The sequence below is a fragment of the Gobio gobio genome (genome assembly GCF_949357685.1).
Source record: "Gobio gobio genome assembly, chromosome: 15".
Classification (NCBI taxonomy): domain Eukaryota; kingdom Metazoa; phylum Chordata; class Actinopteri; order Cypriniformes; family Gobionidae; genus Gobio; species Gobio gobio.
This window is the reverse complement of record NC_137108.1, coordinates 18,718,063-18,733,601: the sequence shown is the minus strand read 5'-3', so window position 1 is coordinate 18,733,601 and position 15,539 is coordinate 18,718,063. Positions and strand designations below refer to the sequence as shown.

The 15,539-nt window shown below is 36.2% G+C and overlaps 1 protein-coding gene across 3 annotated transcripts in view; it reads right to left on the bottom strand.

Annotated features, from left to right (window-relative positions):
* Positions 1-1,805: 1,805 nt before the first annotated feature.
* casp2 (caspase 2, apoptosis-related cysteine peptidase) overlaps positions 1,806-15,539 on the bottom strand; it is a 45,468-nt gene continuing 31,734 nt past the window's right edge. For 2 of the 3 annotated variants that reach the window (XM_079837526.1, XM_079837527.1), the window contains 3 exons: positions 10,880-11,074; positions 10,643-10,752; positions 1,806-4,328 (listed from right to left, as the gene is read on the bottom strand). In XM_079837526.1, the coding sequence (XP_079693652.1) occupies positions 4,194-4,328; positions 10,643-10,752; positions 10,880-11,074 (440 nt within the window). In that variant the 3' untranslated portion in view covers positions 1,806-4,193. The remainder of the gene's footprint in view (positions 4,329-10,642; positions 10,753-10,879; positions 11,075-15,539) is intronic. The other variant, XM_079837528.1, reaches the window with a different exon arrangement.

The window sequence follows — 15,539 nt, the reverse complement described above, 5'->3', positions numbered from 1 at the left end:
TGCAGTTTATTATTACTTCATATTAACTAATATAGTTTACTAATAATGTAAACTAATGAAACCTTATTGTAGAGTGTTACCAGAAAAACTGGAGGACTATTAGGTGAAGAATAGCGTTTTATGTGTCTGTGGTACAATCTGAAAGAGACTCCAATAACACGAAAGCTGATTGGCTGCAATATAAGCTGCATGTTGGTCTCATTTGTAGTCATAAATACAGCAAATTATATTTGGACTAGCGAAAGACAATGTTTTTTTTTGTTTTTTTATTCCGTGGTGTTGTAGTTCTAAAGTGTTACATGATTTCAATGAGCATTAGAGGTAGCATTACATGGACGTGGGAAAATTAAGACCCGTTTAAAATTATTTGAGACCTAGAACAGAATACGTCAGCAAATTTAAATTAAGATTTAGATTTTGAAATTCTAGACTTTTTTAGACCCCGCGGAAACACTGTCATTAAAAAAACATTTTTGTTATGTGAAATAAATGCTGGCAGAAATAAAAAACCTTATTTTATTTCTCATTTTTTTTGTTTAATTTAATACAACTGACTAAAACCAAAATAAAAATGACTAACAACTAGAAAAAGTGGTAACACTTTAGGTTTATGGTCCAATTCTCACCATTAACTAGTTGCATATTAGAATGCATATTACTAGGATATTGGCTGTTTATTAGTACTTATAAATACATATGCCTTATTCTGCATGACCATATTCTACATCCCTTAATCCCAGTAATTAGGGATTTATTGAGGTAAAAGTCATAGTTAATAGTGAGAATTGGACCCTAATATAAAGTGTGACCGAAAAAGTATAATGCAAAAATAAAAACAAATTCAAAATATTTAAAACACTATAATAGTATTTCAATTATACTAAAACACTGCACATATGTAACAGTGACGCATTTCACTCTGACACATGCAAATAACACTTAGCTATACTGCGATTTGTTTCATTTCAATCAATTGTGCCGCCATATTTACTAATTTTAATTTTACATTTGGTTTAATTATTAGCTGTTCATCAACTCACAAACCCCCATTTATGAATCCCTGCCCTAGGGGGACATCCAGGTGAATCTGACAAGCTAAATGGCAAAAATGTGCAGCAAAACCAAGCCTTGGCTCATATACAACCCTCATGCCTTCAAGTCAATCTGAAATACATTGTGTAGATTTTCACTTTTTATATATCACAACTGGGCCTCCAAACTGACTGGTCAGGATATACCTGGAAAAGCAGCTAAATAAAGCTTAAAAACAAAGTGATTAAAATAATCCTCCACACGTTACATACCATCTGATCCCCTGAGTCATGCTAACAGGTCAGGTGGGTAGGTGTTATGGGATCGGCACAATGACGGCCGTTCCTGCAGCCACGGCAGGACAGCGAAACCCGAGCACGCAGATAAAAATGCATCACCACGGAAGCCGAGGACAACTCTGAAAAACAGAGAGGGAGAGGGAGTGCGAGACATCTAATGCAGAATAACATTCAGCATGGCTATGACACTTACACACTTAATTATATTATGTGAGCTATGTAATCAGATTACTTTTTTTTCAAGTAACGCATTACTTTTAATTTGACAAAATATCTGACTTCCTTTTTCAAGTTAATTGGTTTTTCCCATTTATTTACTGACAGCTCTGCTGTAGTACCAAGTAACATACTAAGTAACACAATTAGTGATTTTTTTAGGGAGTAACGCAATATTGTAATGCATTACTTTTAAAAGTAACTTTCCCCAACACTGCAAATGACAGCAGAAAGAAACAACACAAATCAAGCGTCTTTGGAACAGTATTTTTTATTTATTTATTATATGGCAGCTTTTGCATTACAAAAATACAAAAAAGACAGTTTCCCTATAGTTGATTTGAGCACCCTTCATAGCTGGTTAGTACACATGACAAAGGCAGTGAATGAACCATTAACATCAAGTTTACTAGGCACTCATCTGGCACAGTCAGGGACTAAACTGGATTTTATAATATGGATCTATGTACTTATGTCGGTTTTAACACTTTCATATGGGAACTTTTTTAAACGTTACCACAACAAGAACCTGTGGGGCTCAGTCACAATGCTGTTACAATTCTGAATGCACATTCAAAACTAGGTGAACAAAGCCTGAGAAAAACATGGGATTATCTATAAATACAGTTACAGTAGCAGTTTAAAAAGAACCCAATTTTCCTTTCATTCAAACCGTTTTTGGAGAACATGCATGTGCTGGCTTTGTCTCAATAGAATGTATGCAGTATTGTACAAATACTGCTGTACTATTACATTTTCTATTTCCACTTGCTTATTATTTAAAAAAACTACATGACTTCTGAAAATGACTTCTAATATTTCATCAAATAACTAGTCATTTGTTTTTAAATACTTGAATTTTTACTTGAATCATGGCACCATTTCCATTATAAGAGCTATCTTTTATAAATGATTTATCTGTACCAGCCCCTCATTTTTTAGGATTTTATATTTGTTTAAAATGTACATATGCCCATATAAATCTCCCAGTTAAAAGAAGCTTATCAGTTAAAATATCAAGATAAAACCAAACGAAGCAACAGTTGATTGAAAGCAATATCAGCATGAACAGTGTAAATCTACATTAAACATTTTGGCTGCTAAAACAGTGAATATCAAATAAAACACAGTAAATTAAAATAATCATGTTGAGAGATAACTACTGCTAAAGGTGATGAGTGTGAAATGTAGAAGACGGATTGAGGGATGCCATGGCAGTGTCAAAAGGTCAAAGGTCATGACCTTTAACCTAAAGGTCATGCCTACTGGATAAGGAAGACGCATACACAGAGGGAAAACAGCACACTCAATTTACAATCTGCTTTCCCAGGAGGAATAATGTTGTGTGCAGAACAGGAAGACTGTGTCTAAACACTGGAACCTCTATATGACGAGGTGAGCTGATGACGTGCAAAAGCTCTCTACCGCCACCTGTAGGTTGTTTCAGTCTTTTTGCATACTTTCAATCTTCATAATGTGCATTCATTGGCACAAAGAATGTTTAAAGTGAAAAGGAATGTGCAAGAGTGAGGGGTGTATGAAAAAATATATACAGATACAAGATATATGAAAATATATACACATTTGCTTTTGGCATTCAAGCACCCTTAGAAAAACGAGTCGAAACACCATTTGGAATGCAACTTCAATCTGGAAGTTTTGGAATTACAGAAGTATCTGTAGAACGATCAAGTGTATTGATATGCATCATATGAACGGTTTGACTATTAACTATTATATGCCAACAAATGGTGGAATAGTGTCACTTTCAGTCAGGAAGCCCAATAAAAGGTCAAAAACAGCTGCCATGGTGCATACAGCATAACTGTAACTAATGTTGACACAATGTATGTAACTTTGCATTAAAGAAACCTAAGATAAGGAAGAGCAAATCTGCTTTGCTCAAATCCACAGTGAAAGTAGGAGTACAGTATGGTACTGGCATAATGTTAGTATGCATGTTTATGCATGCGACTGTAAGCGTGTTTGTGTGAAATAGAGAGAGACATGTGGAGGGTGTGTCATTAAGCTGCTCTGAATGTACCAATTAAAAGTTCATAGTTTGGCTTTAAAAAGGCTTCACAATTACAAAACATACAGAACAAGAACTGCTGAGGGGGGGGGGGACCGCTGTACAAAGAAAAAACTAATAGAAAAAAATAAATATATGCAAAAAACCCTGATTATAAATCAGTTGGCCAAACTTTATACAGCTGTTGAATAAAAAATATTGGAATTAAAAAATAAATTGTTTTTAACCCTAATTTAATATAAATCATGGATGTTTTCACATATACTCACAAATGGCATTTTCACTCTTTCCTAACTAATTTAATTTATTTAAAAAAAAAAGGCAAAGAAAAGAAAGAATATATGGAGAATGAGAAGTGCACACTAGAAAACAAAGTTCTTATGATTAAAAAAAACCTAAAAACTGATCTTAGCAAAACCATGGAAGATAATGTCCACACATTGCGCTGAGGAATGTGAAATAGATAACAGATGGAATAGGTCTAAGTAGATTTACATGTTTGTATACTGAGCTTACAGCGGTTGATGGATGGAGCTCCCACTACTGCATCAAAATCAATACTAAGGGCAGTGTGTTCTGCGTGTGCTTCGTGCTTGAGGAGTGTGTGCATGTATCTAGTTGTTGGGGTAGTACTTGGGGAAGAGGTAGAGGTCTTTACAAAGGGAGCTGGTGAACTCGGACATCTCTTTACAGCGATGATGGGCTGAACCAGGTGCATATCCTTCTCTGCTTTTAATTCGACCGTTCACCTAAAGAGAACAGAGAGAACAAAATCCGTTTTAACAATAAAAAGCCTAGTTTATCATATTTGATGCACACATTTCTAAGGCCTCTAAATTATCAACATGCTCAAAACTTTGCTTGAAAAACCTGGTGTACAGCATTATTCTAAAAATGTCCACTTTCAGGTTGTGGTACACGTCTCTTTGCTATGAAATCTTTATTGATTTTTATTGTTAGTAATAGTTCAAGATGACAACTTAGTGGAGTGAAGCAACTGAGGATTACTTAATTATCCATGCATATTTTTTTTTTACAAAAATCCTGGTAGAACTTTATTTTTTACAGTCCTATTCCCTATGTATATACTGTGTGCCTATTGCAATAATTACCATAACTGGGTAATAAGGAGGTACTAACCCTGAATCTACACCTAAACTTAACTTTAACCTGTAGTTACCTTGTACTACCCAGTATTTTCGTAGGCAAGTAAACTGCAAGTACACATACTGTAAAATAAAGAGCAACCAAAATCCTATTAAAATGTGCAGGCTTTTGAGGAACATATATTTGTACATATTTAATTATAATTGTACTGCATTCCATTAAATGCTTTGCACCCACTTTCAAAACAACAGCGCTTGGATCACAAAATTAAACATTTAAATATAAAATTAGTTAGACATTAATGGGAGATGTCAAGTATCAACTAATATTTTATAAATATCAGTAGCTTACTATACTGTTATAAAGATTTCATTGATATAATTACAAGCTATCAGAAGTCCATATTGCTTTTTGACACAAATATATCAGCCAACTGCAACAAATTGCATATTTTTGCTTATTTTGGGCCTCTGAATAACATTTGAGATGTTTTTGTTCTCCTCAAGAATGAACTTCATATTCTTCTACATCTTATAATATGATCCATAAAAGTGCAGTAGTGGTATTAACAGTGGATAATAGTCCTTTACGTTTGTTCCTCGTCAGACTGTACGAACATGATCCCCACTGTAAGCCATGTCACACTGTAAGATCTAAGTAGTCATTAATGTCAGACTGTACGATAGTCAAGGCGTGCTAAAAACGCCAGAGTTTCGTCTGAGTTAAAATTTGATCTCAGCGGTCATTAATCGGCTGCCGTTGAACATGTCAAACTAACGATCAAAGACTTCAGACTTTAGCCTAGGATCAGAGGAATCTTTTAGGATTTGCTAAATTTGTCTCAGCGGGCCAAATCGTGGCCAAAATCGCAGGGTGCACCCGGCTTTATTCAGTGTTTTTAAGTGTTTAAAAATCTGTACAATTTTTCAAACATATAGTCAGTTTGTGGCACATCTGTATTTAAGGGGCATGTGCCACTGAATGTTCTGTTATAGGCCTAAGAATGTTACTGCATGTTGTTGATCACACAAATAAATACCACACATTAACAGTTGCATCCATTACTGTAAAGTTTTATTTTTGCATGATGCTGCGTGCTGCCAGTAGGTGTCAGTATAAGTAAGTGTATCACTGGCCAGTGCAAGATAAACCAAAACTTATGACAGTTGAGGAAGATCCACAGGTGGTGTTAGATGGTAGCAAAAACAAGCAAACAGAATCTGATATTAATCTGTAAATATAGAGAGGCCTATAATTGAATATGTTGTTAGTGGTTCTCATCTATGGCTTTAATATTATTTCACAATTAATTTTATGGAATTATGTAATAAGAAATAAAACAATTTATTTAACAGTGTGAACATGCATTCCTTCTGGAGATACCTAAATGTTTTGTTAAAGTGTTTGGCTTGCTTTAGCCACATAATAATATACAGTTTAATATAGTACCTACAGACCTACATTACTCTGCATTGTGAAGAGCCAGTGTCAAGGTCCAGCACACTTCTGAATGGTTGGTGCATTCCGGAATGTCACTTTATAATGGTTTGTGGCATTTTCTCTCATGCTAGTTTGCAATTATATAAAATACCTGATTGGTAAGTGTCAGTTTGTATTAGCAAATAGCCCTGCTGGTTGGTATAACTTTAATTAGAACATTTCACTTTTTTTAGTTGTGGTGAACAAAAATATATTTTATAATTCCAAATGACACAGCTGAATCCTATGCAAATGAAAAAAATTGAGTTATCAATTTTTACAATATGTATTTATATACATTGTACAAATTATAAAAAAGAAAACTTATAATAATAAACATAAATGCATATAACTAGGGCTGGACCAGAATATTTGAATATTCGTTCTGTGGGTTGGTATTCGATTTTCAATTTTGGGATTCGACTATTCGGTCACATGACGCAATCCATCGGAACATCACAAGTTTTAGTCAGGGTTTTTCCTGGGTCAAAAATGGTCTTCGGTGGTGGCTGACAGACATGGTCATCCACACACACATTAAAAAGTACACCACCCATGTGATCTGCGAGCCCAATACTGACAATTCATTTAAAATAAATGCACTGGATTATTTGTGATTTTTCCTCATCTTATTTTGATATCTCATAATATGTATAATCTCTTACCGTGATGTTTGTTTCTTTTGTTCCTCATTGTTTACATATAATTATTTTGGTATATAATCATATCAATATTAAAAAGTAGCATTAAAAAGTTTATTAAAAAAAGGGTCTCATTTTCAACCATATACAAATTGATAAAATTAGCAGCTTAGCTAACAACTTGCTTTGTTCTGGTTTCACCTCACTCCAGTCTTAACTAAAATGATTTTCTAGGTAATTTACTACACATTATCAATATAAATATATTGAAAATACTGTGGATTATTAAGGCTAATACTTACTAACCACTTCTCTCTTGCTAAATGGGATAAGCAGATTGCGTTCTTATTTCAGAGATGTTCAGAGTAAATGATTATACACCGATTCATGAGCTCAGTGTTGGACAGATAATTAGTTTTAACCAGTTATTAAAATGAATCAGTTCAAAATCATTAGGTCATTAGGTTGGACAGTAGCAGATGCGTTGTGTGCGAATCCCGGCTGTCAGAAAATCGCAAAAGATTTGTGTGAACTAGGCTAGCTGCGATAGTCGGTGTTGCCGGTTACATCACTTGCCCACTGCAGCACTGCCCCCCACCGTCGTTTAGATTTTTTGAATAGTAGACACGACAAATAAAAACTGAACGTGTCAGCTTTATACAGAGTGAAGCCAAACAAGAGTCGCAGCACAGATCAGCAGCAGGAGTCAGATTTCATTCATCACGAGAGTGAGGAGCTGACTGACAAGATGATCGCGGAAGATTTGGTTTCAAAGCAAAATGTAAAAGCGCCTATTTAAGGGAGTTTGTCATTTTACGGTTTTGTTGTGTTTTTCATTAAGAATAATAAGCTTATGAATAGGGGTGTGACGGTTAGTATATAACCGTGAGACCGACGGTTATAGTTAAACACCGTCATTAGAACTCTATAACCGCCAAAACTGTGTTATTAAAATATTTTTTACAAACATAAAAAAAAAAATTATAATTTTTTTAGATAGGTTCCCTCAGCTGTTAGTTTTAGTTTTAGTGTTAGAGTTAGTGGTGCTTAGGAGGCTGCTACTGCTGGAGATGATTCGGGGGAGGTCTGTGTACCACCCCCTACCAAGAAGAGAAATCTTGGAGATCTCCTTAAAGGGTTAGTTCACCCAAAAATGAAAATTCGGTCATTAATTACTCACCCTCATGGCGTTGGACACCCGTAAGACCTCCGTTCATATTCGGAACACAAATGAAGATATTTTAGTTGAAAGCTGATGGCTGAGAAAGGCTTCAGACAGGCCTCAATTGGCATTCAGTACATTGACACTTCCAATATCCATGAAAGGCACTTAAAACGTCGTTACAAAGTCCATCTCACCACAGTGGCTCTACAATAATTTTAAGATGCGACGACAATAGTTTTTGTGCGCAAAAAAAAATCAAAATAGCACCTTTATCCAACTTGTTCTCGACTTCCGTGTATGCCTCCACGACGCATGCGCGAGAATATGACGCAGATCCGGCGCTCGGACAGATGACCCAGAAGCGATTTGTTTACGAGCAGAGGAAGACACGCGTGTCTAAGCTGTTGGATTCTACATTGATCGTGCTTTAGGTCTCGGCGTAGTGCTCAAAATGGGGCTTAAGTGTGTATTTCATGGATTCACGAACGCCGGCGCTACGTCATATTCTCGCGCATGCGTCGTGGAGGCACACACGGAAGTCGAGAACAAGTTGGATAAAGGTGTTATTTTGATTTTTTTTTGCGCACAAAAACTATTGTTGTCGCATCGTAAAATTATTGTAGAGCCACTGTGGTGAGATGGACTTTGTAACAATGTTTTAAGTGCCTTTCATGGATCTTGGAAGTGTCAATGTACTGAATGCCAATGGAGGCCTGTCTGAAGCCTTTCTCAGCCATCAGCTTTCAACTAAAATATCTTCATTTGTGTTCCGAATATGAACGGAGGTCTTACGGGTGTCCAACGACACGAGGGTGAGTAATTAATGACAGAATTTTCATTTTTGGGTGAACTAACCCTTTAATAAACGGAGGTCTGAAATCTCTGCCCCTTTACCGATCAGAGCGCGCACTGACACGGAGTTAACCCGCTATCTCCAAGAACAACCAATTGACTCTACGGCTAATCCACTAGCATGGTGGAGAGACAATGAAACACGCTATCCGCTCTTAGCAAAATTGGCACGTAAATACATGTGTATTTGTGCTACAAGCACAGCATCAGAGCGAGTTTTTAGCACTGCGGGTAACATAGCTACCCCTGTCAGATCGTCACTAAAACCAAGTAAAGTGAACATGGTGTTCCTGTCACGGAACTTGGAAGTCGAAAAAGATTAGAAATTTAAAATGTCATTGCACTTTTTTTGTTTCCAGTATTTAGTTCGTTTAATTAAGGTATTATCACAACAGTCGTTGTTCGACTTTTTTCTTTTTCTTTGGTAAAGGTATGTAGATTTTATCATTTGTAATTTAGGCCTAGGCTACTCATTCATTTTTATGCAGCTCTTATAGAATTTAAGTAGCCTACTTGTTTTAAAGGATTAGTTTACTGTGTGTGATTTATTTAAAACATAGCATGTTCATTGCAAAGGTTTTTTTTGTTGTTAAGGATTTGTTTACTGTGTGTATATAAATAAACTTATAGCAAGTAGCTAATCAGTGTCTGCTCGTTTATTCAAACTAAGTTGTCCTATAACAGACAAACATCATCACCCCCCCCCCCCCCCCCCCCGACTACGGTTATGTTACGAACCGTCACATTTGACTCACATCATAATCGTCATCACTAATTCTGAAACCAGCACACCACTACTTATGAACCCACCATTCAAGCAACCTGCCCCCGAATTGGCGCTTATTCTAAACCGAAAGTAAAATGCGCACGGCCAACTTTCATAAGAATTCACTGAAAACACTCACTTTGCTCCGCTCGGTTATGAATGCCTGAGCGGCTGTGCGCATTTTACTTTCGGTTTAGAATTAGCGATTTAAAAGCCCACGCCTGTGATACTGGTATTACCGGACTTGTCACACGTTGATTAACCGGTGGGAAAATTTCCTCACCTTCACATCCCTAGTGTGAACATGAGACACTTCATCCCTGGATAGGATTTATTTTTTTCATTTAGTTTATTGAAAGTATGGTTTATGTCAGCTGCATGTGTGGAATGCTTGTCAGAGAAGATGAAAGGGTTTTTTGAGCGCAATTCACACCCAGCTGTAATTCAGAGAAAAAAAATACCCGAATGCGCCAGGTGGAACATGGATTCGGTCTTCCGACCTTTTACTATTGTGTCAGTTCAGGTGATTTTGATTTATGTGTGAGGGAGAAAGAGCTAAGACAGTGCTTAGTTTGAAGACGAATAGAGTGCGTGGGGCTCTCAGTTAACATGCGCCCTGTCACAAATGCAGCAGTCATCTACATCACTCATAAATCACAATAACTGATTAAATAAGGCTTTGGTAGGACACCAAAACATTTTCAATTCAGGAAAAACCCTATGACAACCAGATGTGCCAATGGCTTCTGTGCGCAAGATGCCATGCCACTTAATATCGCCTCTCTAAAAGCCTGATGTATCAAATGAAACAGTCTTTGAACCTTTATATACAATTTAAAAATACTTTTGAGTTTTTTTTGTGTCATATGTTTTTCACATGCTTTGCAGGATGTTGCATGTAGTTTGTCTCTAAAATCTGACTTTAAATGGATATCAACTGAATTCAATATCAATCTGTAAGGTACAAAATGTAAAATGGTTACACTGTTTGAAAACCAAAGATCAGAGAAAAATCGGTCTACTCAAAAAAGACACTGGACTAAACCGTTTTACCTGCACAAGTATGTCTGACATGTGTGTGTTGTTGGCTCTCTGTCTGATGGCTGTGTTGAGTTCCTGAATAAACCAGGACCCTTTCTTGGTGTTTCTCATCGCAGCAGTGCCTGAAGCACAAAACACACACAAATCGCAACACGTCAGCAATCTGCACAGCCTCTAGATGTGACATGAAGAATTAAAATAAAAATCACTTAATGTGTGATTAAGAAATATACAACAACATGTACACACTGAAACCTTTGAGGGTGGCAAAGCCGCAGATCATATCGGATCTCTGGGGCAGTTTGACTCTCAGGGTCTCCCTTTCTTTCTCCTCCCTCTCTTTGTTGTCTCTCTCCTCCTCTCTCCCAGCATCTCTCTGTTCACAGCCTGGAGATTGAGTACGCTCCTGGCCATCCAACTGGTCCACACCGTTGTCCATCTCCTCTGAAATATAAAGAAATGTTTGTTTGCTTGCCTGCTTGCTTGTTAGTTTTTTAACACTAATGCCAGCTTCCATCAATATTTTAGATTTAGATTTTAAGTTTCAGATTTCATGGCCAAGTTAAAATACAATAAAGAAACGCGTTTCCACCGCAGGAACTTTCCCCAGAAACTAGGGACTTAGGGGTGGTGCTAGGTTTGCAGGGTCTAAATGACGTTCCGGGTTAATATTTCCCCCCAAAAAAGTCCCTGCTCGCGAGGTACACTGCCATTCAAAAGTTTTTGATCGGTAAGATGTTTTTAGAAGAAGTTTCTTATGCTCACCAAGGCTGCATTTATTTTATTAAAAATACAAATAATAAACCTGTAATATTGTGAAATATTATTAAAATGTAAAATAACTGTTTTCTATTGTAATATATTTTAAAATGTAATTTATTCCTGTGATGATAAAGCTAAATTTTCAGCATCACTACTCCTGTCTTCAGTGTCACATGATCCTTCAGAAATCATTCTAATTTGATGATTTGCTGCTCAAGAAACATTTACAGGGTTCCCACTCTTTTTCAGCAACCATTTTCCAGTACTTTTCCAGGACATTTTCAATTTTACTACGGCGGGAATAAAAGACAAGGATCATGCCAAATATTGCTTTCTAAGTCTTTAAAAGCGGTACAGTTTATTGCCATTACTTAACAATCCAGCATTTTTCAATATGAGCTCTTAATCATACATTAAAGGGGTAGTAAACCACGATTTCAATATTCTAACTTAAGCTAGCGTGTAATGTTGCTGCTTGAGCATAAACAACATCTGCAAAGTTACAATGTTCAAAGTTTAAAGCAAAGGGAGATATTTGCTTTTAAAGAAATCAGTTTCTAAGAACTACAGCAAACGGCCAGCAGGCGACTACACACATTCCTCCAGGGTTGGTGACATCACCAGACTCAATATTTACATAAACCCCTCCTCCAAGAATATTAAATAAGGGGGGGTGAGGCCATTTTGTATCGCGGCGCTGTTGTGGTATAGTTAGGCTGGAGTGTTGTTGCCGCGATGCCGAGGAAACGCTGTTATATTCATCCGGATTGCAGGTCTGGGGTACTTGCTTTGTTCAGCCTTCATAGGGACAGGGGTGCGTTGCAGAGCGTTTAACATACAACATGTTATATGCACGTGTGTATGAGACAGAAGGGAACAGGCACGTGCGGGGCTCCCGCAGCACATCTCACGGAGGAAAACTTTCACAATGTTCGCGAGTTCAACACCGGATTTGCACAACGTCAGCTGCATAAGACAAACACTGCCAGTGTGTGAATGCACGACGCGCGCGGGGCTCCCTCCCGCAGCACATTTCACGGAGGAAAACTTTCACAATGTTCGCGAGTTCAATACAGGATATGCACAATGGCTTGACCTGAAAGCTGGATTCACAAACAGAAGCTGTTTACGGGCCACAACCTGTAAGTCTGATTTATTTTTCATCGATGTGTTTTCCTGTAATAGGTTGTAGCAAGGAAGTAAACAGATGACAACACTGTTCTGCAAACCAGTCTGTTAAATGCTCATTCATACTTAACGTTATCCGACGAACACCTATCGTTACAAACACTAACGTTAAAATCTCAACAGCGAACTTGGCATTAGTGTAAATGATTCTTTGAGTAGAGCTTTTATGTATTGTGTATCTACAGGCATGCTAAACATGGTTCTGTGTGTGATTTGGCTACTATAGTAAAGCCAGTGTTTAGTGTTTTGGGTTAATAGTTCTTGCGACAGATATTTGGCTATAATCAAAGTCTAAATAAGCAAAGTCTACCGGTAAGGTAAGGGGCGTGACGTTTCCGACAAACATACACTGCGGTTAGCGAATCACAACACACTGGGCCAGCTAACCAATCTGAGCCCATTGCGTATTTTTGAGGGACTGGCTTCATACAACCCGGAAAGCATCAGACCGTTTTACAAGGAGGGACAGAGCAGTGTAGAATAAATGTCAAATATATGAAAAATAATGATTTTTTTTTAAAAACGAAGCATTAACACATGTTACAGTGCACCCCACAAACACAATCAAGCCTTCAAAACAATGTGTTTTACCACCCCTTTAAGACTATGGAAGCTTGTTTACACCACAGAATAGAAAGAAAAGGTAATTGTGACTTTTTATCTCGCTATTCTGACTCTCGCAATTGCGAGTTTACATATTTGAGATATAAATGCAAAAATTGTCCAAATTCTTTTTTCCTCAGAATTGGACTTTATAACTTGCAGTTTAGATCTCACAATTCTGAGAAAAGAAGTCAGAATTGCAAGATATAAACTCGAAACTGCGCAAAAAAGTCAATTGTGAAGAAAAGGTCAGAATTGCGAGTTTATATCATGCAATTCTGACTTTATAACACACAAATGTGACAAAATATCAAAATTATGTGATTAGTTAGCAGCTTACGAGTTAACTTTCACTGCATACATTTGAGCCGTTAATAGTGTTAGCTAACAGCTGCAAGTGGCAACACAAGACTAAACATTTTTCAAAATACTACTTACACGTATCAAACTCAGCATTCCTGAACATGTGCTTTCTACAACTAGCGCTAATTGTTTGGGCCAGCGATAAACTCTTTATACTCAGCTAAAGAAATAACTTTTTTTTAAAGAATTTTCCCAGACAACAACAAGATTTTCCAGGACATTTTACATTTTCTCTAATTTTCCATGTGTTTTCCAGGACTGGAAAATTTGTCATCAATTTTCCAGGTTTTCCAGGACGAGTGGGAACCCTGATTTATTATTATTATCAATGTTAAAAACAGTTGAGCAAAACTTTTTTTAGGCTTCTTTGATGAATAGAAAGTTCAAAATAACAGCATTTATTTTAAATAGAATCTTTTGTAACATTATAAATGTCTTCATCGTCACTTTTGATCAAATGTAATACATCCTTGCTGAATAAATGTAATCATTTCTTTAAGTTCTTTCCCCCAAAAAATAAATAAATTCTTACTGACCCAAAACTTTTGAACGGTAGTACAATGTTGCAAAAGCTTTATATTTCAGATAAATGCTGTTCTTCTGAACTTTCTATTTATCAAAGAATCCTAAAAATATTTTTACACAACTGTTTTCAACATTGATAATAATCATAAGTGTTTCTTGAGCAGCAAGTCATTATATTAGAATGATTTCTGAAGGATCATGTGACACTGAAGACTGGAGCAGTGATGCTGAAAATTCAGCTTTGCATCACAGGAATACATTACATTTTAAAATATATTCAAATAGAAATCAGTTATTTAACAATTTAATAATATTTCACAATATATATATATTTTTTGTATTTTTAACTAACTAAATGCAGCCTTGGTGAGCATAAGGGATTGCTTCTAAAAACAAAAAATCTTACCGATCAAAAACTTTTGAACAGCAGTTTTTGCATTTGCAGCATTTTTATTGGTTGACTCCACCTAGGTTGTTTGATAAAAACACTGACACAAATCTATTCAAATGTTTCAGCTGAATAAAACTAATAAAATGTTGGCATGAGGCATGTAATGGTAGATCTTAACCTCAGTCACCAACAACTGAAACAGACGATTACTTGACAGATACATGTCATTTTTCAATTATTGTGTCAGCACTTGTGTCAGAGGAATACTGCTATATATTTCTCAATACACATTTATATAAAAAAAAAAAAAAAAAAAAAAACATTACCAGTCAAACCATGACTATTCTGTCCATCTCGTCCATTTATTTTTGGGTTTTAAGTCTTCAAATTCGGTTTTGTAAAAATATTCATACTTCGTCCCAATTTGTATTCAAACATTTTTTTTAACCCTTAAACAGGCAAGAGTGGAATTTTTTTTTTTTATAAATCACAAATGTTTTATATCATCTGGACTTAAGTAAAACATATTCAAAAGGAATTTTTGAAATATTTGATATAGTTTGGATTTTATGAGTTGTATCTCCCAGGATACGTTGCCCTATTAGGGTATAAAAAAGGATTATCCACAGTATTGACAATGAGTGGTGTCTCAAGTAGGGCTGTAGCGATACACTTATCTCACGATACGATATATATCACGATATTCAGCCAATGATACGATTCGATACGATTCGATATAATTCAATACACTTACATCATTTTCTGAAAGATTTAAAGGGGACAGAGTGATTTTGGTGACATCTTGTGAGTGTTTCATTTACTTGGATTGAATTAACTGAACTGAAAACTAAAATCATCAATTACACAATATGTCTCTGACTGGACAGAGAGTCTACAGCTTGCAAATGCTGGAGAAAATGAATCAAAGATGTGTTCAGAAAATTAGTTCCATTTATTGAAACAGTGCAAACTGTAGCTTACAAGCCTTTGAAAAGTAAATAAAGTGCAGTATTGCAATTAACAATGGAGTTTTAAAAATTGCAGCAAGTGGCCTGTTCTGAACAGTTTCTTTGACAG